Here is a 26,202-nt window from a genome sequence, read left to right on the forward strand (position 1 = left end):
AAGGAGGTGAAGGACAGTGAAGGATGTGGAGGAGATGAAGGAGGTGGAGGAAATGAAGGAGGTGGAGGAAGTGGAGGAGATGGAGGAGGTGAAGGAGGTGGAGGAGTTGAAGGAGATGAAGAACGTGGAGGGGATGATGGAGGTGGAGGAGATGAAGGAAGTGAATGAGATGAAAGAGGGGGAGGAGGTGGAGGAAGTGAATGAGATGAAAGAGGGGGAGGAGATGAAGGAGGTGAAGGACATTGAAGGAGGTGAAGGAGGTGGAGGAGATGAAGGAGGTGGAGGAGATGAAGGAGGTGGAGGAAATGAAGGAGGTGAAGGAGGTGAAGGAGATGAAGCAGGTGGAGGAGATTAAAGAGGTGGAGGAAATGAAGGAGGTGAAGAAGATTGAAGGAGATGAAGGAGGTGAAGGAGATGAAGCAGGGGAATGAGGTGTAGGAGGTGGAGGAAATGAAGGAGGTGGAGGAGATTGAAGGAGGTGGAAGAGATGAATGAGTTGGAGGAGAGTGAAGGAGGTGGAGGAGATTGAAGGAGGTGGAAGAGATGAAGGAGGCGGAGGAAATGAAGGAGGTGAAGGAGGTGAAGGAGATTGAAGGAGGTGGAAGAGATGGAGGAGGTGGAGGAGATGAAGGAGGTGAAGGAAGTGAAGGAGATGAAGCAGGGGGAGGAGATGAAGGAGGTGGAGGAGGTGAAGGAGGTGGAGGAGGTGAAGGAGGTGGAGGAAATGAAGGAGGTGAAGGAGATTGAAGGAGGTGGAAGAGATGAAGGAGGTGGAGCTATTGGACTTGAAAAGACTCAGTCAGTGGGCATAAAGTCTCTAAAAACCGTGATGGTCGTCATTTCCTCCTTGCCCTTCGTCCGTGCAGACACAGCAACATTTTCAGAGTTTCTTCAGCTGCATTGAAACAAATAACTTTATACTATCTATTAACAGCCGAGTTTAAGTCTCAATGTAAACAAAACAGTTGCAATGTTCTTTTCCAAGACAGAAAGTATGTAACCGGGTTAAGTTTAACATGTTTAATTTTAGGTTTATTAGGATAAATTTGTCACTGCAAGCTACAATGTTCATAAATGCAATCATCTTATCCCACATGACATCCTGCCTCACTACCTGATCGCAGGCAAACAGATCAGCATTAAACCTCTGGAGTCACTTTTTAAACAAACAATTACAATACTGGATTAAAAAAAACATTAAGACATCATCACTGTGACATTTTACAAAAACACAAACTGTTAAGCTGAGAGAACATCATTAAGTGTACAAAACTATGCCTGTTTTCTAAAATCCCAGAGCCCATCGAGACGACTTTTGTTGTGAATTTGGGCCATGCAAATAAAAGTGAATTGAATTGAATTGAATCAATGGTCTGTCATCCCCTCCACTCAGTTTGTTAAAATAGGATTACTCTCCCAAAGAGACACGATGGTCGGTTCATCAAGACTGTATAGTTTTTCTGTGGAGAAGTGCCTTCAGCCAGAGCGCCTTCTCCATAACAGCAGCACAAGAGTGGAACTCGGTTCCTCACAGGATTAGAGACCTCACCACATTCACTCTGTTTAAAAAGCAGCTAAAAAACTGGTTCATATCACAACAAACATGTCTACACTGAACTATTTTAATGCCTGCCCCTCCTCACCTTTGTGTCTTTTGTATTTGTTTTTGTGTCTCTCACTGTGTGCATGTTTGTACGTTTAAATGACTGTTCAAGTATATTTCTATTACTGTACATAACTGATGCTTTGGGGGTTTTAGGTTGACGGTTTTAACACCTGTCCAGGGACGACAGGTGAAAAACAGCCTTTGGGCTCATTCTGGCACATTGCAGCCATGCTTTAAATGTGCACGGTCCCTGTTAAATAAATAAAAATAAATAAAATCTACAAATAAAACTGTAAATAAAAATCCATTTAGAAGGAAGTAAGCGTTTCAAATTTGCAGGGGCCATAGGCTGGTGGTCATGGAGAGCTGTGGAAGGTTCCACATGTGTTTGCCCCCCCAGCTGTGCTTTCTGTTTTGTTCTGAGCAGGTTTGCTATGAGACCCCCCCCCCCCACTCTGAGTCCTCAGTAAGGCTGTCAATCATCTGAAATCATCTGATAGTACTTATGGATTTAAGGAGCAGCTCTTTGGTTCGACAGTGTTGGAACGTTCTGTGTTTTTTCCTGAAGACCTCTCTGGTTTTTTGAGTCATGTTTCCAAGATTCTGATGAATTTTTGTTGTTAAATATTTTTTTGAACTCCATAAGCTCCTTCCTGCTCCTGGGTTCCTTCCTGCCTACATATACTGCATGTAACACCTACACGGGATTAAAAACAACGCGTGAGGTCAGAGCAGCAGGACCTCAGGAAAACATCATGAAGGAATGCTTTGGATTCCTCGCTGCTCTGCTGGATTTGGACCAAACATACGGATCAGATCTGTGCCGGCTTCATGGAAATAGGAGGACCAATCTGACTGTCCAATAAACAAAATAATTCTGCTGATCTTTAAATCCAAGTGGTCACCCCTGATCTGCACCAACGTCCTCAGCAGCTCCAACCTTCAGGTCTGCAGGTGGAACCGGTTCTGCTGGGATGTGAGAACCAGCAGGTTGCTGTCAGATGGAAGAGGAGGACAAACCAAACCAGAAGCAAGCAGCTGCTTCAGCCCCAACAGGACCCAGTTCAGAAAAAGCTCCTCGTGTGACGCAAACACCAGGTGTGACAGGTGACTGCCGGGTTCTGATGCAGCCCACAGGTGGTTCATGACGTCACGACACCTGCTGCGTCATGGTTCCTGATGCACGTGGGCACACAAACAATGAGTCAGCACTGAGGTGACACGGCTCGCGCGCCTGGCCTCATCTCCAGCTGCTGGTTGGATCAGCTGTTCGCACGTCTGCGTGCTTGACGCGCTGCGCGCTCCCACGCTCACCTGGAGACTCGGCTTTGGAGTGAGGACCCTGACCCACTCGTGGCGGACGCAGACATGGACAGGGCAAGCGCGCACCCCCCAGCTGCTGCGGTGAGCCGCCGAGCGTTTGCGTGTCCGCACCGGACGCTGCTGCCACTCTCTGCCAGCGCGTGAAAGTTTCCCTAGTGGAATGACACGTGTGGCAGCATCAGCGCGGTACTCACGGGTTTCTTCTCTTCGCAGAGAGGAGCTCTCTCGCCCGGATGCAGCCTCCCGACCCCGGCATCCCCTGCGTCCCAGCATCCCCCCAGCGGCGGCATGAAGCTGGAGGCGGTGATGGAGCACCTGCAGCGGCAGCAGGCGGCGCGCCTGGCCCTGGAGGAGCAGCGGCGGCAGGCGGAGCGGGAGCAGGAGCTCCGCTCGCACCTCCAGCGGCAGGCTCTGGCTTTCTGCCAGTACCAGACGGCCGTGCGCGGCGCACTGACCGCCGGCGCCGGAGAGGCAGCCGCCGCGCTGCCTCCGCCGCTGGAGGAGGACGCAGACTCCGAGTCGGAGCGGCGCGCTCAGGGAGGTGACCCGGAGGAGCAGGAGGTCGTGGACGGAGAGGGGGGCGATGGGGCGATGCTGAGCCGCCTCCACCTACAGGCTCGGCTGCCTCCGAGGAGCGCCTCGGCGCATCCAGTGGCGCGCATCCCGGTGGGCTTCCTGGAAGCTCCGTGCGCAGAGTCGCCCCCCACGCGCCCGCAGTCACAGCACGAATGGACCTATGAGGAGCAGTTCAAGCAGGTGAGCTGGTACCGAACCTGTCACGGACCAGAACCCTTTTGATTTGCTAACATCTATCCGACCTATGCGTCGCCGCTGGTGCCCCTTTGGTTCCGGTGCCGGTGCCGGTGCCGGTGTCGGCGGCTCTGGATGACTGGAAACCGTCCAGTTCTTGATGTTTAAACTGAAATCAGAACCAAACAGCAGAAACTTGTTTTCAGCGCTTAAAGTTCGTGAAGTTGAGATTAACCAGCTGTTTGATCAACAGAGTAAAATTATTTTTGTTCTGAAATTTCTAAACTGCTTCCATCTGCGTCCGTTTTTTCAGATATCTTAAAACTTTCCTGAAGTTTCAAGACTTCAGATAAACTGGAATAAAAGGTCTGACTGAAGATTAACAAAGTGAATTTTAGGATTTTGATGGTTTTGGTGAGAAAAAGCTCCCATAATCTTTGTTTTCCTTTCCTTCCAGTCTAAACAGGAAAATCATTAAAAGCCTGATTGATTCTTTTTCAAACCGATTTTTAAACATAATTTTCCTTTTTTGTTTCAACGTTCAGCTCTTTCTGACCTGTTTTTTCAGCACATTTTTTTTTATTTCTGGTCATAGTTTGAATGTCATGAATGCATTAAAACAAAACAACAACAACTGAACTAGATCAGGTATAAAACAGCATATAAACTTTAACAGTTTTGAAATAAAGCCTGAGCCCAAAGAAAAGCGATGATCTCTGCAGCTGCAGACCTTCTGCAGACGCGGACACGTCTTTGACTCCACAGCTCAACTCAAACCTCATCCTCTGCTGACTCCATCTTGGGGTCACATGGTTGCTGGAGCCTATCCCAGCTACTGTTGGACAAAGGTGGGGGGCGCTTCTATTTGGTCACACTCACGATGAAGGACAATGTGGAATCAGTAATGACCCTGTGAAGTTCTGAAATCCCACACTTGCAAAGGGACAACAGAGAACAGGTAAAAACAATCCAGCTGGGATTTGAACCAGGGCCTTTTGGCTGTGAGGCATGAGTGCCGATCCAGGGCCTCTTCACAACAGTGCCCCCCCCCCCGGACCCTGAATGACAATAACAAACAGACACCCGACCAGACAGGAGGCCTGATCCAGTGAGGGATCTGGATTATGATGGAAGAAGCTGCTCTTCTCACGCTCGACAACGTCAAGCTACAGCTTCTTCTCCTTCATCCCGGCCTCCTCATCCTCTGCAGAGAGGAATTCTGCCGCAGGCGCCCTCTACCGCCAAACTCTGACGGCTGATGGCCACAGGTGCACTGGGGAGGGAGGGAAAGGTGGAGGAAGAGACACCTCCACCTCACTGTTACTACAGCCCAAAAAATGTCAACAATAACACCTGAACCTAAAACCATCCTTAACCAAGTTTCACTGCAATCATGTTGAAAATATAAAGTCTTAATTTTATTTCAAATTCTTTTGAAAACATCAAAAATGTCTTAAAGAAACTTGACATCATTTTAGATAAAACCAAATGGCAATGAAATCACAAGTTTTTAAAGAAGCTTACTTTTATCTTTAAATATTTCAAGATAAGTCTCATAGACTTAGCCTAGAATTGCATTTCTGAGTTTTTCTTTATTCGATTCATTGAGAATTAGGAGCAGAGGAACAAATGACATTTGAAAAAGTTGGTACAAAATACACCTGATCGCCATTTTTGTTGCACCTGTAATGTTGGGGTTGTGAAGGAGGGGCTCTAAGATAGTTGAACAGAGTGTAAACAAAGAGCTCTCAGCAACAGAGAGAGAGAGGCAAACCTCCGTGTTCAGGCACTTGTCGTCTTTTTTTGATTAACGATGTAGTGAGAGAGCTGGAGCCTCTCCAGATGGTCCAGCATCCTGCAGCTCATCTCATGTTCATCAGACAAAAGGGCCGTCACAGCTCGGTTCAGGTCCAACCGGACTGAGGACGTATCCCAGTTCAACGAGCAATCTGCGCACTTTTACATGAGCCTCCTCATCCAGGTCTGCCATGTTTCCAGCTCTCTGTGTTCAGCCAACAAACGCAGATGGTCTTCACACCCATCCAGAAGCCAAAGTCTTCAGCTTTGAGAAACCCCAGATGTTCTGAGGCTTCCTCTGCACTTTACCAGCTCTTTAGAGGCTCTATTTAAAAAGCCTGACATCGAATTTTTAATAGGTGGATATTCATTCTGCTGAGTAAAATTGATATTTGATTTTAATGGATTTTGAGAGAACCTTTTATCGTTTGAAACCCATTCGTTTTGCTTTTTAGTAGCATTTGTAATATGAATGATCTTTAGGGTTTTGGATCATATAGAGAGCATCATTTCTAAGAAGTTGGTTGGTATTTCATATTAAATATTTGGTTTGAGGAAGCTCTCACTCTTCATCATTTCACCAAAGTCTTTGTTAAATCAGAATTTGATTTTGTGGACTTTGGTCACAAATTCATGTTGTGGTGTTGGGTTAGTTGTAATCCAACGGTTTTGGATCTCTTTGTCTTTTTCAAACATTTTCAGTCCAAATCATCACATTGTAAATGTTCGATTCTTTTGACCAAAGTTTCGTTTTATGGTGACGTTTATATTTGTTTCAGTCTGGATCTATGTGTCTGCATCAGAATGGAGCAGAGTAGGGAGCTTGTGACTTACTGTTGTGGTTTCTACGTCACAAACACCATCCTCTACAAACTGCTTTTTTTTGTCTGATCCCAATTCACAGCAATCTGAGTAAAGAAATATTCAGATATACTAAGTTAAGCTTAATTTTCTGTATTTATGTCCACAAGAACACATAAAAAAAACACCCAAAATACCATTTATAGTGGAGTGGATGTTTAAGGCGCCTTTGCGCTCCTTCGTTCTGAGAGTGGAGGTTTCTACCAGAAGTTTCTACCAAAATGTAAGCCGCTGCATGATGGAGAAGAAGCAGGACCATGGCTTTGTGGTCTCACTCTGAAAATGAGATATTTTTTCCAGGAAGATCCACTTTCCGTCTTTTCCTCCCTGACTCCTATTTCTCACAGATTGCTGTAATGGTCGGGTTGACGTGCAGCAGCAGCTCCGCTGTTCAAAGCAGCAGACAGATCTGACGTCTAGTGTCACAACGATCCTCTCGCCGATGAAGATGACAGCCGCTCCAGAATGATGCTGAGGCCCAGAGGTTCTGTTGGGACAGGGAGGGGAACCTCCAGCTTTAGTGTTTTTGTCTGAGCTGCTGTTCAGAAAGTCCTGCTGCAGATGTTTTTGGGGGCTCTGCATCATCTGGAGAAGTATTTTTGTTCTAATCCTGTTTCCAACAGCAGTGACACATAAACATCAACCATCAAATTGGATCTGTGTCACAAAGCCTGTGTTTGTTTGTGGCGCTCTCCTTCCTGCTGAAAACGATCCACTGAGCGCTCCTGAACGAGTCTTTTAAGAAGAATTTCCCTCCAGGCGTCAGTGGCTGCAGGAGGAGACCTTTTCCCTCCTCAGACTACACACACCTGTGTCTATCGATGCCATCAATACTCTCAATACAGCAGATAATTGTCTTGTAAATGAAAGGAGCTTTCAGTCTTACTGAACCGGTCTCTTCAGGTTCTTGTTGACTCAACCAGCCCGGTTGTTCAGACTTTGTTCGGCTTGCAGAGCACAAACGGTCCCGTCAGATCTGCAGCAGCATCAGAAACATCCTCTGGTTTTAGAGGACATGAGGTCAGCAGGAAGCTGAAGCAGTTATTTAACTGAAAGTACTGACCTTGAATCTGAAGGACAGAATTACCTCAAAAACATGAAGATCCCGTCCAAAGTCCTTCTCCTCATCCTCAGTTCTGTAGAGCAGTTTATCCAGCAGGTTCTGGATGAACTTCCATCTCTAAGCTTCTGCTTTGAGAATGATCGCTGATTTTTTGAAAGGCATCACATTTAAAATGTGTTGGGATTTCATCAATTAAAAAGACTTCCAGTAATCCCATAAATGAGGCGGGGGTCCGGCGTGGACATGAGACGTGTGTCAGATCTTGGTCAGGGCGTCTAGTGGTCTCCAACTCCTGGAGCTCAGTGGGGTCTTCCTTCTAAATATGATTCCAACATCATTTTATTGGAACCTTCATTGGTGCTGCCATTTCTGTGTGTGTTGAAGTGCATCCGGTTGATGTTCTGGGTCTTCTTACCTCTGGCTTTTTCTAACCCAGAAGAGCTGCAGAGATCACATGTCAAATGTCAGTTATTAACCCCACTGTTGAGCCCTGCAGAACCTTCTAGAACCTCCTAGTTTGACAGGACAGCATTACTCACAAGAGTCTGGTCCGGGAGCAGCTGCCGGTCCAAACTCCTCTACAGATTTGAGAATCTACTCAGACCTGAGAGAAACCATCATGTGCATCCGGCTGGGCCCTGTGGGTGTCATTCAAGCCATGCTTATTCTGGAATTGTTTTACTTTTCTCAGGTTTTGCTTCGTTGTAAGGTTTCCGGTGGTCCCGGCAGAAGATCTGTGAGGGAAAAACAAGACCTGATCAGGAAATGGACTCAGTTACGCAGAAACGTGTTTGTCAGTCACTGATTCTGCAGGTTGTTGTACTTAAAAGTTGGGGCCTGTAATGTTCCTGACTGAAACACTTCAACTGTCAGAGACAGAATGTAAAGTAAGAATCCAGGAAATCAATTGTTTGATTATTAAATCATTTATTTGTATAAAGGAGCAAAAGGTCGGCAACACATTGGCCAGCTTCTATGAGGGCACCGCTCCATGGTTCCCATAAGTGGTGCTGCAGGCAGAAAACATAGAAGAAGGGTAACATGACTGTTGTGGGACAGGGCATTGCAACATTGCCCCCACCTTCTTAGATTTCTCTAAATCGGGCACGTCCAAAGTCTGGCCCGTGGGCCAAATGTGGCCCGCATTCAAATTTCCAAGGGTCTGCAGGCTCCTGACATCAGATTATTCATATGCGGCCCCATCACTTTCTAAAAACTACGAGTTATAAGTTTAATTGACGTTATAAGCCTTTATGAAGCTGGAGCAACAACCTGTGTGTACTTGCCCTCCAGCGCTTCGAGGGCCAAACAAGAGTTCTGATCAAAATCACAGTGGTTTGTACTTCTATATAAAGTAATTGTGTTGTTTTTCTATAAAAATGATTTACATTTAGATGCTAACAGTAAATGTTTAATAGTGAATTTCACTTAAACCCACATCTAATGTTGACTAAAAGTTGTTTTTTCTTTAGAAGAAACTTGTTCTTCATTTTCTGGTCTACAAATATGAAATTCCTATTAATGTTTGTAAAAAAAAAACTATTTAGGTTTGTTTCTGTTTATTGTGAAGAAATGAAAAGTTTTATTAAATAGTTCATTGCATTTCATTACATACAAGGTTTAAATAATGCCGTCTGATTGGCTGTTCTCACACCTTCTAATCTCATCAAATCTGGCACTTTTTGCAAAAAGTTTGGACCCCCTTGACTTAAATAAAGTACAAAATGCTGCAGCTCCTCAAAAGACCACTGGAGGCTGGTGTCAGAAAGGAAGATACATCCTGTTGGTTCCTAAGTTAGAAAAACTTTGGGATATAAAATCATGAACAGCCTGTTGTTAATCCAATAATCACAATCAGTCATGGATCTGGTGAAAGCTGGATCCATAAACTGGAAAACAGATTTTTGGGATAGTGAGGCAGTTGGATTGTGGGGACAGACACACCTTGTTTTGATGCCCTCACTCTGTTCAGTGTGTCTTAGTCATTGGAACCAAAGGCGTGAACGTTTACAGTGGACACAAGACCACGTGACCGGGACAATGCAGCAATGGTCTGTGGTCCTGTTCACTGATGAGTGTTGGGTCACCGTGCACAGAAATGATGGCGTTGCTGAAGAAAAAGTATTTTGAGTGCAGTCTGGGACAGAAGAGACTCCACCTGCTGTCCTGTTTGCTTTGGTACAGATGCTGTGGGACGACTCTCATCCTCATCTATGGTCTCTTTCTGGTTTCAGTTATACGAACTGGATGATGACGAAAAGCGCAAAGAGTTTCTCGACGATCTTTTCAGTTTCATGCAGAGGAGAGGTAAGTGGAGGCCAGCTTCTTGTTCCTTCTACGACCATCTACCATGACCGTGCTGCTCTCAGACTCAGCAGATCAGAGTTCAGGAACAGACCTCACTTTGGACACGGATGTGTTTGAGTGGAGTTTCCAGTCACTCTGATGGGACCTGTGAGGAAAATACTCACACACGTCTTCCCTGTGTCCATGTTAACATCCATGCCAATGTTCTGATCTGGGAGACACTCCCAGACGCGGCGCTTGATTGAACATTTGCCCCAAACTAGTTCATATCCCAGACAAACCAGCATCAGACATGTGAGATGATTTTATATAGAATATACAGTTTGTAACATAATGTTGGTTCAGATTTTAGCATTTAAACTGTGTTTACATGTCATGCTATAGTCCGCTCTTTAGCTCAGGGAGCATGTAAACCAAAACATGTATTCTGTGAGAAAAGACAGCAGGCAGATGTTGAAGAGGACATCTGGCAGACGGTTGGAGTTTTTTTTGAAAAACATTAAAAACACACCTGAGCAGGTGAGCAGAACCCGACTGCTCAGGCATTTTTGCTTCCTCACCAAGAACACCCCCCCCCCCCCCCCCCCACTACCAGCTCAGATGTCAATCATACCTGGAAAACCAGCTCAACGAGCAAGTGGAAGAGTGTCTGCCCAGAGAACAAACCGTAGGTTAGAATCTACACTTAGGTCAAAATGGCCCCTTCTGCCTCTCTGCTTCATATTCAACACCTCCTGTTGGGTTGGAGGGTTGAGCCGCAGCAGGGTTGTGGCTTACCGCTGCCTCAGGAGGTGTGTAAACAGTAAACGGTGATTGATGTAAGCTTACATACCCCTTTCCTACCTTCAGTCAGGCCCAAAATGCTTTTACAGCAACGGTTTCATTCCCACTCTGCTGCTGAACACTGGCACCAACCTGTAACCCCCCAGGAGCAAATGCAGAAAACCAATACCACATTCCCAACTCCAAATCAAAGCCATGCCTCACTGAAGCTAGCGCCTAGGAAACAAACCTCTATTAAAAGATTCTGCTCCTTGCACTGCATGATGGGATATGGTGGAGGAAAGTCTAGTTTCTCTTGTTAATGGGCCCTTTACTCTCACAGTTTTGTCATTTCAAAGTTAATCTGATGGATTACTCCCCAAATTATACTCACATAGACCATTTCTATAAAAATAAAGTTTTTGTGGTTCCAGACTTTCTTTTCCAGAATGTGACACTTTACCGTGTCGTTTATCCACGTTGTGCTGCTGTGTTTCATTTGGAGTAGATCAACAGTGAAGCCCTCAGACAGACAGCTGTCATTCTCTGGTCCGTCTTTGGTAAATCAGTAGAACCTTTGCCGTTCACAGGATGACGTTCCCTGACAGAAGTCCGGCCTCACTGACACGTTCTAAAGTGGTCTTTGTCAGAAGAACACAGAGTCTGTGTCTCATCTGAAATTTCAGCTGCGTCCCTTAAATCACAGAGGAAGAAAGAACCACAGGAAGTCAAGCGTTCATGATCTGGAACTCAAAGTGATCACCTACATGGAGACAGTCATGGTCAATCATCTTCTGATTCTGACACACGAAGAACCTCAGATCTCTCAGATCTCAGATCTCAGTTCAGAGGAACTACCCTTATTGGTCAGGACTCTGTTCCTGTTTCAGCTGGTAGACACTCCTTTGACTGCGTCCTTCCTCAGCAGCTGTAGATCCTCCGTCCACACAAACTACCGCACTTCGTTTCAGTTTGTTTTTAACCAGATGAGAACAGTAGGAAGACACATTTTCTGTCTCAGGAAACAAAGAACCGCCGTCTGTGCTCTGAACCATGAACCTTGTGCTGTCTTGAGGGGTCCAGATGACCCCACTCCCAATGTTAACGTGCCTCGGAGGCACGTTAACATTGGGAGTGGGGTCATTTGGACCCCTCAAGAGTGCACAAGGGTTAATACCCCATTGCCAATGAAGACTTCTTCAGACAAGAAAAACTGTAATCATGTGTCAATAAAGAACCAAATTCCAGCGTTTCTAGAATGTCTGCAGAGAAAAGCCGTCTGTTTACTGCAGGGCTGACTCAGATGGCCGTCAGTCATCAAACAGAAATTTGCCCCTTTCAAACCAACTTCCACCTTTGTGCAAGTTTTTTTAGTGTGGAAAACAAAGACATGCAATCTCGATGAGATTCCATCCGACGCAGAGCAGACAATGGCCGTGACGGCCTCCTTTGTGCGCTGATAAATACTCTGGATGATTTACTGTTGTTCCCGGACGAGTCCATTAATGGGTCATTATCTCCGGGCCAACCAGCAGCATTCTTTTTTTTTTTCAAACCAGTCAACTTTTGTTGCTTAAGATTACAGTGTGGAAAACACTGTAACCTTGATGCTGCACGCCGCTTTCATACCTGATCTTTCTATTCCGCCGCTTCAGTCCGGTTATCCCGCTGGAGAGGATCGGTTCTGACCAGCGTGGTTCCCCTGCTGCATCAGATCAAGTTCAACCACAAACCTGTTCTGTGTCCCAGCGGCCCACAGAACCAGTTTTCATTTATCAAAGCAAAAAATGTCAAATATGGTTAAGAAGTAAGAGATATAAAACTAATAACGTTCTCTCAAACAAACAAGAAATCCCCAAATCCCAACGCGTATGAACATCTTGAAACACAAAATATCAATAAACAGCTTTCTAAGAGGATGACCTGAGTTTGTCATTTAAAGACAAAAGCTTGTGTTCCTCGGCTGCATCTTCATCAGCATTCATAAAATCAAAAGTTATTCCAACGTTCGAAGTCCTTTTTTCTTCAATGATTTGTGATCTTCACTGGTGTCCATGGATTACATGAAATCTTTCCACCTTTGTCCACCTTTGTCATGGTAGGGAGAACACGTCAAAGTAAGGGTGGGGTCATCTGGACCCCACTCCTAGTGTTAACGTGCCTTGGATAGCACAAGGGTTAAACAACGTTTTTGTGGAAATGATGTAATAAATTGAGAAAATGTTGATCAAATCTGAGTTTAGGATTGATGAGCAGCTTTCTTCTCTCTAAAGTCCGTCTGTGAGTGCGTTTTCATCCAGAAAATTCCTTTTGTGAGTTTTCTACCAGGTACAAAAAACCATGTCTTCTGTGTCTGGTTGCTAAGGAAGCACTGGTTCTGTTTTCAAGAACTGAGTTCTTGACCCAGCTACAGACGGGTTCCCAGTACCGTTCCCTGGACTCAGGAAGTGTTGCTGTGAGGATAAACACAGCGGTGTCCACGCCGGGCATGTGATTCATGTTCTTGAACGCGCATCTGGCGAAGCAGGGAGGGGCTTCTCCTTTTACTCTCTGTAAACGTGTACAAATCTCTTGTAAAATTCTGTCCGGACACAAACCGCAGTTACTAACATTTCCTCCATCATCCATGGGTCACTGCCAAATCCGAGTTCCTGGTTGGTCGGTTTTAACTTTCAATGTGCGTTCAACGCTGTGCAATTTTATTTTATGTGGAGCCTGAAATTGGTCGTAGAGACTTGCCTGTTTACATAAGTGGCAGCTTTAGACACACGGACCCATACGTGTGTTGACCTGTAGGAGTTTTTGGGTTGTCTGAGCTCGTAGAGGGTCGTAGAGAGGAGTGGCTGCATCTTAGAGGGGGCGCTGGTGTGTCTCGCAGTTCCTTTGAGGCTCTTGCAGCCCAGGTCAGGGGACGTCAGGGGAGTTGGGTCATCTAGGCCCCACTAGACATTTTCCTGAGTTTGTCATTTAAAGACAAAAGCTTGTGTTCCTCGGCTGTATCTTCATCAGCATTCATAAAATCAAAAGTTATTCCAACATTTGAAGTCCTTTTTTCTTCAATGATTTGTGATCTTCACTGGTGTCCATGGATTACATGAAATCTTTCCACCTTTATCCACCTTTTTCCTGGTAGGGAGATCACGTCAATGTAAGGGTGGGGTCATCTGGACCCCACAAGATAGCACAAGAAGTTTGCAATCTTAAAATTTGGTGTGCCCATCAGCGTGGCCCAACAGATTTTCACCCGCAGACAGCTTGAATCCACAAACAGGTCCATCTGAGCTACAGCTGGACTCAACATGAGCAGTCTCATGTCTGTGATGCAGGCAAGTTGGCGATCAACCCACCCCTGTAATGGTTTAACCACAGTTCAGTTCGGATTATCTGCTGGGGGGGGGGGGTGAACCAGGTCTCAGAGGGTCCCCAACGGAGGTTTGTTACACATTAAAGTCTCCGAAGACAGAAGCAATCATCCACCTTTTCCCGACTCTGATTCCTGCATGAGGGGAGTTTTCAGAATCGTTATTGTTTCATCTCATATCTGACTTCTATACTGTGCAAAAATGGAGCTTGGTCTTTGGATTGACAGCTGACTTTTAATTTTTTGATCTGACCCGGTTCTGCTGGAGTACCTTTATTTTAGGGCCAGCTCACTTCAGGGTTTTAGTCCTATAAAAAAATGATAAGTCCAGTGTAAGAAATAAAAAAACTCATCTAAACATGAACTTTTTTCATTAAATAAACTGATTATTAAATACATTTGTACTGTAACTCTAAATTCTTTAGAGTTTTGGGTTCAGAAGTTCTGATGAAACCTTTAGAGCAGAACCTGGAGGACAGATCTGCAATCATTTCCTTAGAAATGGAGCAGCTTCTGTCTGAAACAAAACAGACTGAGACCAGACTAGTGTCAGAACCAGGACTCATCCAGAAAATCGTCACAACAGAACGATTGCAAAGCCAGACTGGAACCAGAACATGTAGTAACAGAGCAGGAACAGAACCAGGACACTGGGCTGCATGAGGCTTCTCCTGTTTCATCATTTATTACAGGAATCAAACGCCTCATTTACTGTAAATAAACCGAGACAAAGTCGGATTCAGTGTCAAGCTTCTCCTCAGTCTGAGTCTCCAAATGGTGGAGAGCATAAAGTTGCTCCTCAGCCTGGCCTCCAGGGACTCAGACGCTCAGATAAACAGCTGCTTTTCCTGTGCTGCTGCATTAATCCCTCATTTCCACAGCTAAAAGAGCAAAGTCAATGAGGAGGAGAAATCCTCATCCCGTTATCGGTGGAAGGTGCAAAGCGATGGCCTCAGCGATCAAGCCAAGCATAAAGATGATTGCTGCACTAACAAAGGTCCTGATGCTCCACATTGTTACCATTACAGAGTGGTCCTGTCTGCGCCGCTGAGAGCAAAACTATCTGCTCCCTGTCATAATGACTCATGGCCGGAGGGGAAACAAAGGGCCTCCTTTATTCTTTATATCTCTTTGAGGGAATCACAGGGCTGAATACATCACCCTCAGCATCGAGCGCACATAAATCTTGTTTTAAGCTGCTTGTCTCCTCACGTTCGCTGACACAAAAGCCGAGGCTCTTATTTATGGCTCCGGCTGGTGTCTTCAGCGCGGCCGAGCGTTTAATGATGAGCTGGATGCAGAGTTTGATCCCAGATAATGGAGACCAACAGACTGGAGTCTGTGTGCTGGTTCTGTTTCTGCGGAACGGGTCTGATGACAGAACGGGTCCGATGACACAGCCTCCTCTGGAGATCCGTCTGTGTGTTCACGTTCTCATCCACACCTGCAGCCGTGTCTCAGAAGGACCTGGTTCTGGTGGTTTCCGGACCTGGATGGACTTTTCCTTCATGAAAATGTGTCAAAGAAACTTGAAGGGTTTTCTTTAATCTGCTCTAAAGCCCCCCCACCCTTTAAGGCTGACCCCCCCCCCAGTGGGCTTGGAGGAGAGCCTGGCCTGGTTTTGTTTATCGTCAGACAGGAAACAGGTGGAGGAGAACCCAGAACCGGTTCAGAACCGGAACCTGGCTGCAGGCACACAGCTTGGCTCGCCAGTTTTCCCGCTCTTCTGCTATGGCGGGAAAGCAAAGCCATAATTAGCGCCTTGAATTGATGTGTTTCGGCGCCCCGCGCCGTTCTTCAGCGCCCTCCTCCTCCTCCTCCTCCTGCTGTAAAGCCTCTGCTGTTGTTTGCTCTATATTTCTGCAGGTATTGATCGCTATTATGGTAAATCCGATGGGTACAATGGGACTGTCAGCAAAATGCAGGTTAATTATCTCAGGTCAACCTCTCCGGAGCCCTCACAAAGACACGGCTGTTCAGGCTTTATGCGCCGCATTAAATTGCACAGAGAAATTATTGGAGCTTCTTTTTGTGTGAATAAGAGGGGCCTTCAAATTTGGAACGTTTTAGCGGATCCGGGCTCATTTGTCCTGCTTCTGCTGCCTTCAGCACATTCCTGCTCTGCTCCTGTGATGCAGTCTGATGCTTGTTTGTCTCACTTTCTCACTGGACCGATGTTTCCCGCCCGCCGTTTACATGAAGTCACAGAAACTTCCTGAACTTCTGATTCTGTCTGACTTTCTGACTGGCTTCAGATAAATTGGCCTTATAAGACGATGCAGGAGTTTATTGATGGTGGGAACCGAAGGTAATGGGATTGATTGTGGATATTGTGTTTGCTTTCCGCAGGGACTCCAGTGAATCGGATTCCTATCATGGCCAAGCAGGTTCTGGATCTCTACATGCTCTACAAGCTCGTCACAGAAAAAGGCGGCTTAGTGGAAGTCATCAATAAGAAGATATGGCGCGAGATTACCAAAGGCCTCAACCTGCCCACCTCCATAACGAGTGCCGCTTTCACCCTCCGGACACAGTGAGTGTTCACTCTGCTTACGCGGGCCGGACCAAGCCTCAGAACCAGGAGGAGTTCCATTAGAGAGAGAGAGCCGGTTCTGTTGTTCTTCGTGAACGTCATGACATGAAAACTGCCATGACTCCAACCCAGAGCTTCCCCGTGAGCTCAGAAACAAAGCATGAGAGGGTGAAGGGGTGGAGGAGTCCTCTGACCTCGGCTCATCACGTGCACTCACAGGTTTGTGAGAGCGCACGTGGTGAGGCAGGAAAGGAAAACACTTTTCAGTGTGGGAGATGTTTAAAGATGGATGGGGTTGGGCGAGAACTCACCAATCGGAAGACGTTTGGTCTGGAGATGGAGCAAAAGAAGAAAAAGGGCTGGAATGCCACATGTATTGGTTTAAAAGCTTTGCTCAGTTCTCCTCAGCCGCCTGCGCTGCCTCTAGATGACGCCACACTCACTGATGCAGGTCTTTCAGTTTATGAGGCAAGTGTTAAAGACCCGCTCCAATGAAAATGGTGTTTTTTGGTGTTTTTAACATGTTTTTATGGCATTTCACTCATGATGGAGAGTATTCCTTCATTCAAATCATTGTGAATCAGAAGCAGCCACAAAAAAATGTTCTTGGAAAAAGTTTGTAGTTGTGAAGTAGAACTCTGCTCTGCTCCATTCTGATGCATCCATCTGCAGACAAATAGATCCACAAACGTCTCTGTTTTCCTCATCTGAGCTGGAATCTGGGTCTAAACTGTACGGAACGATAGCTCCAATATTTCTCGCCATTTTTGTTGCCTCACTGATTTTAGAATATGTGTGTGAGGGGCTGTAAGCTAGTCGGAGTTAGTGTCAACAAATGAATGATGGGAAGTGGGGGTAGGCTCACTCTGCGCCAGCCCACAACTCAGAGTTGAATTCCTGCCGCTCTGCAGAAACTATGTCCTAGACAATGACAGGTTTTTTTTTTATTTGGCTAAAAACATCATCATCACAGTTACAAGACCACTGAGTACACTTTGAACTCAGATCAAAAGATGATCAGAGTGGAAGCTTCAAGATCTAGAACACGGTAAACCCCGTCAGGGATTCACAACAGAACCAAAGATGTTCATGGTTTACGGTCAGAGATTTTAGCTGGTTGGTAGCTTCTCCACAGCTTCTTCATCAGCTTTGGGTTTGTTTGCTGGAGTGTTTTGGCTCAGATGGAAGGAGAATGACATACAACCTTATTCTGGACATGGAGCTGAGGCTCCTGCTCCGAGTGGAGCTGAGTGTCGTTCTGCTCCTCCTCAGGTACATGAAGTACCTCTATCCGTATGAATGTGAGAAGCGGGGGCTGAGCTCCCCCGCTGAGCTCCAGGCTGCCATCGACAGCAACCGCAGAGAAGGCCGGCGGCAGAGTTACGGATCGGTCATCTTCAGCTACTCTCCTGCCGGAACCCCGGGCCTCCTGTCCTCACCAAAGATACAGCCTCACCTGTCCATGCTCGGCGCCAGCAGCAGCCGGATCTCTCAGACTCCCATGGTCAAGACAGGTAACTTAGAACCACCCAGGATCTGCATCTGCATCCCCTCAACCTTTTTTTTTTGGTTCTCCTTCAGTTTATTTTGAGTGCGAAGAAATAGTTTTATTGGTCGAAAGAGAAAATCTTCTGCAGTCGTAGAAAATGTGTCTGATCTGAGCACAGCTGCTGTCGTGTCCCCGTTTGCAGAGGAACCCATGGTGGTCGGCTGCCTGCCCGGCCGGGCCGCCCTCGCCCTGCTGCCCGGCGGACACCATGCAGCCGCTGTGACTCAGGCCGCCGCTCTGGAGCAGCTCAGAGAGACGCTGCAGGCCGGAGAGCCCCCCCTGAAGAAGATGATGACGACCGCAGGGGAGCAGCAGAGGATGGTGGAGCAGACTCTGCAGCAGAACCTGATCGCAGTGGCCACCCAGCTGCCCCTGAAGATCAAGGTCAACAGCAGAGGTGAGACGCTGCGAGGGCGGGCTGAGTCATCGGGCCGTGGGTCATCGTTCCACGGCGGCCGGAGCAGAACCCACTGAAGACGGTTCTGACCTGGCCACGGCAACGACATTGATGCAGATGCCGATGTAGAGGAGAAAAACTGCACTGCTGATCATGCAGCCCTGGCTCCAGCAGCAGGAACCCCGTGTTGACGTGTGCTTGTGTGGGACGTCCGTGATGGAGAAGGTCTGGAGGCGGAACCGGACCAAAGTCCTGAAGGCCGATCCTGGCTGTAACTGACCCGATCAAGTTCCTGGCAGTCTGAGCTCCAGAGGAGCAAAGGTTCTGAGACGATGGTGGGTTTGATTCCCAGACAACCACCGTGCTCTTGAGCAGGACAACTACAAGCCAGGTTTCCCTCAACTGCTGGAAACGTGTTGCTTTAGACCTCTTTGGATGTCCTCACATGTTTTCCAACCAAGCTCCCATTGAAGCTCCTTAAACACACCTGATCCAGGTAATCAGCAGCAGATGAGGCAGGTTTCTGGAAATCCAGCAGGACACCGGCCCTCGAGGCCTGGATTTGGGGCCCCCTGCTTTAGACCAAGCGGGGCTGAACGCTTTTCAAGAAATCAAGATAGCTGCATTCATTTATTTGTCATCGTCATTAAAGCATGAATGACGAAATTGCATTTGGAGCTTCGACAATCACCGTAATTATTTTCAAAATGGAAAAAAAACTCACTTAATAAAAACCCAATAAATAAATAACCAAAGTGCAACATCAGTACAGAAAAAAACACAGCAACAGATTCTGGCTGGTTTCAGATCTTGTTCAGTGTCAGAGGTGAGCGTTCTGCCTGAAAGAGGCTCACCCTCAGATTAAACATCTACCCAAACACTGTCCTGCATCCTTTCAACCCTGCCCCCCCTCAAACAAGCAGGGGAACATGCAGGACCAGGGAAGCCCTGGTGTAGACCTCCAGGACCCCCCCCACTGTGGCTGACATCCTGCCTGATGGAGCGTTCCAGTTCCCGCCGCTCCAGTTCCCGCACTGCCACGTTCCGCGTCAGAAAAGGGAAACATTCGTGGAAACAGAAACGCTGCGATGAGTGGAAGTGAAGCCGTGAACGGCAGCAGGAGCGCTGTGTGTGTGGCGGTGTGTGTGTGTGTGTGTGTGTCCACAGCTCTTTAATAAAGCTCTGCTTATCCTGTCACTCTGCGCTCCATCTCCAATACTTGGCTGGCTTTTTCTGTTCCTTTTCTTAATGCTCATATTGAGTTTTCCTCTCTCCCTCTGTGCCTCCTCTCTTGACAGATGATAGACAAGAGACTGCATTGAACCTGTCTACCAACGGCATTAGCAGCATCAACATGTCAATAGAAATAAATGGAGTTGTCTACACAGGTAAATAGAGGGGCCGCCAGCTGCTGTAATTGCAGGCAGGAAATTCAATAAGTTATAGCAGCACCCTGGCGCTCAGTCCTCCATGCAGTTTGATGTCTTTGCTATAAAATCCATGAGATGGAGAGGCGGCCGCTGAGGCACAGGACTTTAGCACTGTTTCTGACAGGAGTCTGTGCACGTCTGTGCTTGTCTGTTTGTGCATGTGCATGTGCACAATGGGTCTGCATGTTGGGGTGTCATGTCAAAAGTGTGCCCCCCCCACCCCAGACCTGGCTGCTGGAGCCAGTTCTGTCCTTGGGTTCTGACCCAGACCTCACTCATCCTCTAAGCAGACACGCTTCTTGTGCCTCTGCTCTTCATCCTTAGTCATTCATTAGGGCTGTCCAGGACGTCTCGTTTAGATGTGGATGGGGGGGTGGCTTTAAGGGGGGGGGACCAAACTCGGGCTGACTTCAGTCTGGCGTCTGCTCCTCAGGAGTCCTGTTCGCTCGGCCGGCGGCCTCCGCGGGCGTGGCAGGCCAGCGTGGGAGGCACAGCAGCTGCAGGCCCCAAGGAAAGTCCAGTCCCGTGTGTTTCCAGGCTTCTGGCTCTTCCTCGTGCTCCTCATCCTCCTCCTCCTCCCTCCGCTCACACAGATACTCCTCCCCCTGACTTCTGTCCTCATCTCCTCCACCAGTTTCAGGCTCCAGGAGCAGACAAACCAGAACGCTGTGCTCAGTTAAACGGCAGAACTAAAAGCTGAGCTTTGAGAAACAAACTGCAGCTTCACGGTTTTTCCTCTGGGGTTCTTTCAATCGCTCCACTGTGTTCATTCCTAATATTCTTGTAGTTTTAAAAGTCATCTGGTTCTAAAAGCATTTTCCACTGCCTTAAGGATTATTTACAAGCCTTTCCATTGTTTTTTGTGCACTTCAATCTTCTTTAATTGCAGTTTTCTTGTTTCCACAGATTTTAAAAACTATTGTGTCTTTTTTGTTTAATGTTAAAATCTTTTTTGTGAAAGACTGAATGTTTTTTTTCTCTGTTTTTTTATATTGGTTTCATTTGTTTTCATGCTGTTTTGACGGTTTTCTTGTTTGTTTTTTAGTGGGGCAGATTCACAGTTTTCATGCTAATTTTTTTAAATACATTTTTCACAGACTTTATGAGCTTTAAAAACTAGCAGGTTTCTCCAGATACCAAAGATCATCAGTTGCTGCAGCTTAACTTTTCCTGTGGCCACAGGTTTGCTCCATGCTGAAGCACAGTGGAGGGAGGTTCATGGTGAGGACACTATTGAATCTGGGTGAAAGAACAGAACCATGACCAAGTGAAGCAGCAGATCTGACCTAAACCAGATGCTGAGATATGCTGAGATACGCTTAGGCTGCCCAAAGTAGCCCTGGAAGGAAGAAGCAGTGGGCGGAGCCTATGAATGCACAAGCCTCGGTTTGAGTCCAACTCAAAGTTTGGTGTCCCCTTAACCCTGATGATGTGATTCTCCTGCAAACATCTTTTTTAATCTGTGTTGTTTTCCAACTGCAAAGACGCACAGTTCTACCTCACGTCCCAAAGCGGTGTTTGTGTTTGTGGATGGAGGTCCTCCAGAGTTCACCAAGACTTTTTCCCATCACAGCACAAACACATCTAGAGCCAAGCACAGGAACCTGCAACACAGACATTTTGAGAGACATTTCCACTGCTGGGGGGTCAGCGGTGGTCTTCAAACCCCAAACTCTGTCAACAGCTGCTCCGGATCTGCACTGACCAATCAGCAGACAGAGGGAAGCTCATCTCAACACCAATCTTACTGTAGTAACATGTGGATGTGATGTAAATACGCTCTTCCTGTTTCTGTTCAGATGGATGGAGGCAGTGAGCTGGGATGCTGGACTGTGGTGCTCAGGGCTTCAATATTGGAAATGTCACATTTTCCTGTTTTACCGTTTGACTTGTTGCATATTGAAAAAAATAAACAAGCTTCTGACTTCAGGGCAGGTTTGCAGTCTTCATTTACCTAATTTTCCTGTCCTTTGGTTGAACTGGACCCCCCGGACACACACACACACACACACACACCAAAATTAACTTGACGGAGCAAATCAGAAGCTTACTTCTTAGACTACAGTCATCACTGTGGAAACATCAGATCGTAACCTTCACAAACGTTTAATCGCTGAATCCCTAAGTTTCAAGTGAAACTTAGCCGCAGACCAGAGAATACATCTGTCTTGTGCTGTTTGCATTGTTAATCAGTTCATTTTTTAGAATCGCTCCATCAGAATCTGCAGGACAAAGCGGAGAACTCACATCTTCTTCCACAGGTCTGTGATGTTCTGGAGGAGGATCGTCAGGTGCAAAAACATCAGACTCACGCTTCATTTCCACTTTTAATCAAGAAAGTTCTGCATCTTCATCTGTTTTTGTTGTTGAAAAAAACTTCCTGCTGATTTCGTCTAAAAGAAAGATCTGACTAAACTTTCTGAGGATTTTTTGTTAAGTGTGTGTGTTTTTTTGTGAGTTCATGTATTATCTGAACACCATTCTTCTTATTTCTAAAGTTTGCATGGTCAATGCACTCTGCATTAATCCTTTTAATCCCTATTTTTCTAATAAACGTGTGTCCTGATGATCCAGCCTCCATGAGGGAAGCAGCACTGGACCAAAAGCTGATGGTTCCTCCATGACCTCGTAAACGGTGGTCACCATGTTTAGCGGCGAGGTGAGACGTTAGCTTTGAGAGCAGGAACAGCTGGTGGGTGCTGTCATTAAAGTGTGGTCATAGAACCAGCGCTTGTTTCTTTTCCACACCCAACATTGTTGTAGCTGAAGGTATGAGAGGAATGTGTGTGCAGATCTTTGATTAACATTCCTGCTGTCAGCAGCACAGAACTGATGTGATGGAAAAGTGCCACAGCGCTTTCAGCTACAACAAGACTTTGAAGAAAAATCTGCATCCGCTAAAAAAGGGAACAATGGAACAAAGGTGAAGGTGAAAAGGTGAAAAAGTCAACTGCCAATGGTGCAAGTTGTCCCACTTAAAAAGATGATAGATTTTTTTAGTATTTTTCATCATAGGTAATCAATTCTTGACTCAACTATGAGACAAAATGAGAGAGAAAAATCCAGAAAATCACATCGTCTGATTTTTAAGGAATTTATTTGTAAATTATGGTTAAAAATAAGTATTTGGTCAATAACAAAAGTTAAACTCAACACTTTGTTATACACCATTGTTGGAAATGACAGCAGTCAAACATTTTCTGTGAGTCTTCACAAGGTTTTCACAAACTGTTGCTGGTATTTTGGCCCATTCCTCCATGCAGATCTCCTCTAGAGCAGTGATGCTTTGAGACTGTTGCTGGGCAACACAGACTTTGAACTCCCTCCAAAGATTTTCTATGGGGGTGATATCTGGAGAATGGCTCAGCCACTCCAGGACATTGAAATGGTTCTTACGAAGCCACTAGTTCGTTACCCGGGCAACATGTGCTTGTGATGGTTGTCATGCTGAAGGACCCAGCCATGTTTCATCTTCAATGCTGATGGAAGGAGGTTTTCACTCAGAATCTGACCATACACTGCGCCATTCATTCTTTCCTTTACACTGATCAGTTGTCCTGGACCGTTTGCTGAAAAAAGACCCAAATCATGATGTTTCCTCCCCCATGCTTTACAGTAGATCTGCTGTTCTCAACATTCTTTCTCCTCTAAACACGACAAGTAGAATTCTAACCAAAAAGTTCTACTATGGTTTCATCTGACCATAGGACCATTCTCTCAATCCTCTTCTGGATCATCCAAATGCTCTCTAGCAGACTGTAGACGGGCCTGCCTATGTACTGGCTTTGGCAGGGGGACATGTCTGGCCCTGCAGGGTTTGAGTCCCTGGTGGCGTCTTGTGTTACTGATGGTAGCCTTTGAGACTTTGGTCCCAGCTCTCTGCAGGTCATTCACTAGGTCCCCCGTGGGATTCTGGGATTGCTGTGTTTGTGATCATGAGATCTTGATGATCCGAGTGGGACCCCAAGATCGTTTCCTCCACCTTCACGCTGCCAGCCCATCTGCTCACCTGGAGGGGTACCGAGCCCACCTCTGATTTTTGGCCGATCTCTGGCCTGTAACCAGTTTCTGATTTCCAGCTTTTGTTTGTTGGACGCTTCCTCCTAAACCCTCTCTGACCGGCATCTTCTGGTGAAGCACAAGGTTCAGTGAACACAAACATGCTCACCTGAGGCGTGTGATGTAACAGGCAGGAAGTGTTTGATCGTGGCTCCACAGCAGCGCTGACCCGGGCTTTGACCCGGGCTTTGACCCGTCCTGCTCCGAGGCCCAGAAACAGCCGGGTTTGTTCAGAAACGCTGCTGACATTTGTCTGCTCTCAGCCTCATCACACCTTCACTGCAGATTGATGCTGCGCCTTATTTTATAGCAGTGCTATTGATTCCCATTGTGCCTGTCAGTCATGCATAAAATGAACACTGTGTTAGAGGCCATGGATTTCTGTCAGGCCCTGACAAGATAAGCCATTATTGGACAACTGCTCCTCATTTGTTTTTGTTTATCCAGAGGTATAAAGTAACATTCAGCAAGACCAATAATAAGTCTATTACTGAAAACCTGAGCTGCTCCATCGATGCCCACTAATCACTGCAGCTCCTAATTACGCCGGGATTCTCGGCCTTAATTAACCGATCTTTACTGCGTTTTACCTGCTTACTGCTGCTCCCCGCCAAACTGCAAACGTTGGCGGAAAAAGTTTCTGCTCCTCTCAGAGGAAAGCAGGAAAGTGTTGGCCAGGCTCTCTATTCCTGTCATTTCACTGAAGTGATGAAGAGCTGGGAGAAACTCTGCAAACATCTGCACCTGACAAAGAGCGCCACACGCTGGTGGACGGAAAACAGCATCAAAAGTCCAGGACCGTCACGGCTGCGGCTGATCGTGTCGTTCTCTTCTTCCTTCTGTCACACAGCCTCAGTCAGCTCACTTAACCTTTTCAAACCCACCCACACCTTACCAGGTCAAACTGCTTCAACTAGTCCCACTTAGAGGAATCAAGCAGGGAGGAGATCAACAAAACATTTAAAAGTAAAGGTTCATCATTCACCCAAAGTTATTCTGTCAACCACAGTTAAACACTGAAACCCAGTTAGTTAGCAAGTTAATCTGAGGTAATCCTTTCTGCATTGCTTCTAGACTTGAGAACTCCCCATAACTAGAAAAAAAGATCTCTGTGAGAAGACTCAATCAAGTTAACAACTTAGTCTATGGTAACCTACCCATGGTTACCTGCTTTAACAGATAGTTGGGTTTGTGTAATACACAGCAGACGTTTGTCTGGCCTCATCAGAGGATGATCGGCAGGTTAACCAGTAGACGCAGTTTAACCAGTTACAGAGTTACCTGAAATTATACAATAATAATAATAATACTACATTTGATTTTGAGCGCCTTTCAGGTCACCCAAGGTCGCTGTACAAAGTTAAAAAATAAGAAAAAAACAGACTAAAGCATCAATAAGAAAGAGTAAAACATGAATAAACATAAAGATAAAAACATCAATAAGACATCATAAAAACGACGAAATGAAGTTGTGTCAACTGGATGGATTAACCGTATGATTGTTTGAAGAGATTAGATCATATTTGATACGGTCAGCATTTCCAGTTAAATAGGAGAAACCAAAGTTAACTAAATAAACTACAACATAAAGGGTTAACAGAGGAACGTCAAATGCAACAGGAGCTGAAGAACAGCTGGACCGGACCTGTTCTCCTCTTCAGCTTCATCCTCACCGGAATGAGTGTGTGTGTGTGTGTGTGTGGGGGGGGGGTTCACTGACACAGATGAGGGGGTGTTTCCATCTGTTAAACTGACAGCATCAGTAACTGAAGTCCTTGTGGTCGACACCAAACAAGGCTGCACCTTCATCCTCATCAGCAGCAGTGGCTCAGGCGGTTGAGCAGGTCGGCCAATGAGCCCAGCCCACTGGCGTTGTGTCCTTGGGCAAGGGACTTGACCCTCCTGTCCTATAGTGTTGCCTTCACTGGTGTGTGAATGTCCCAGGGATGGTCAAAGGGGCTGTAGGCGTGAACTGGTAGCCACGCCTCTGTCAGTCCGCCCCAGGTGATGGTAGCTACTGATGTAGCCACAGCTGCCCCAGGGGCAGCTGTGGCTACATCAGTAGCTACCATCACCAAGGATGAATGAATGACGGACACATCGTAAGAACTTTGAGCATCTGGAAAAGTGCAGATAAATCCAATTCCTTCTTATTATTATGGTCATCTCTTGAGTCAGAGGGAGCAGGTGAGGCACGTAGATGCTGAGATGAAACCCAAAACGGCCAACACTCCCTCCTCCTCTACAAAAACAGAAGCACAGACTGGAACCTGAGGAACTGCAGGGAAGGAAGACTGCGGGGTTACAGATGAAGGACTTGAGGAGGAGGAGCCGAGGTTCAGATAAGACCAGCTTCATGAGTGAGGAAGAGGCTCCAACAAGAGAAATCAAACAAGAACCTGTG

General features: G+C 46.4%; 1 protein-coding gene across 1 annotated transcript; it reads left to right on the forward strand.

The window, feature by feature from the left end:
• Positions 1-607: 607 nt before the first annotated feature.
• On the forward strand, positions 608-20,489 carry arid3c (AT rich interactive domain 3C (BRIGHT-like)). Its single transcript, XM_078952368.1, has 8 exons — positions 608-688; positions 3,086-3,715; positions 9,635-9,707; positions 16,180-16,363; positions 17,636-17,877; positions 18,055-18,309; positions 19,608-19,697; positions 20,173-20,489. Exons 1-8 carry the CDS (start codon positions 608-610, stop codon positions 20,346-20,348), a joined length of 1,731 nt encoding a protein of 576 aa, XP_078808494.1. The 3' UTR covers positions 20,349-20,489.
• The last annotated feature ends 5,713 nt before the right edge of the window (positions 20,490-26,202 follow it).

The sequence above is a fragment of the Oryzias latipes genome, chromosome 9 (genome assembly GCF_053564925.1).
Source record: "Oryzias latipes strain Hd-rR chromosome 9, Olatipes_Hd-rR_3.1".
NCBI lineage: Eukaryota > Metazoa > Chordata > Actinopteri > Beloniformes > Adrianichthyidae > Oryzias > Oryzias latipes.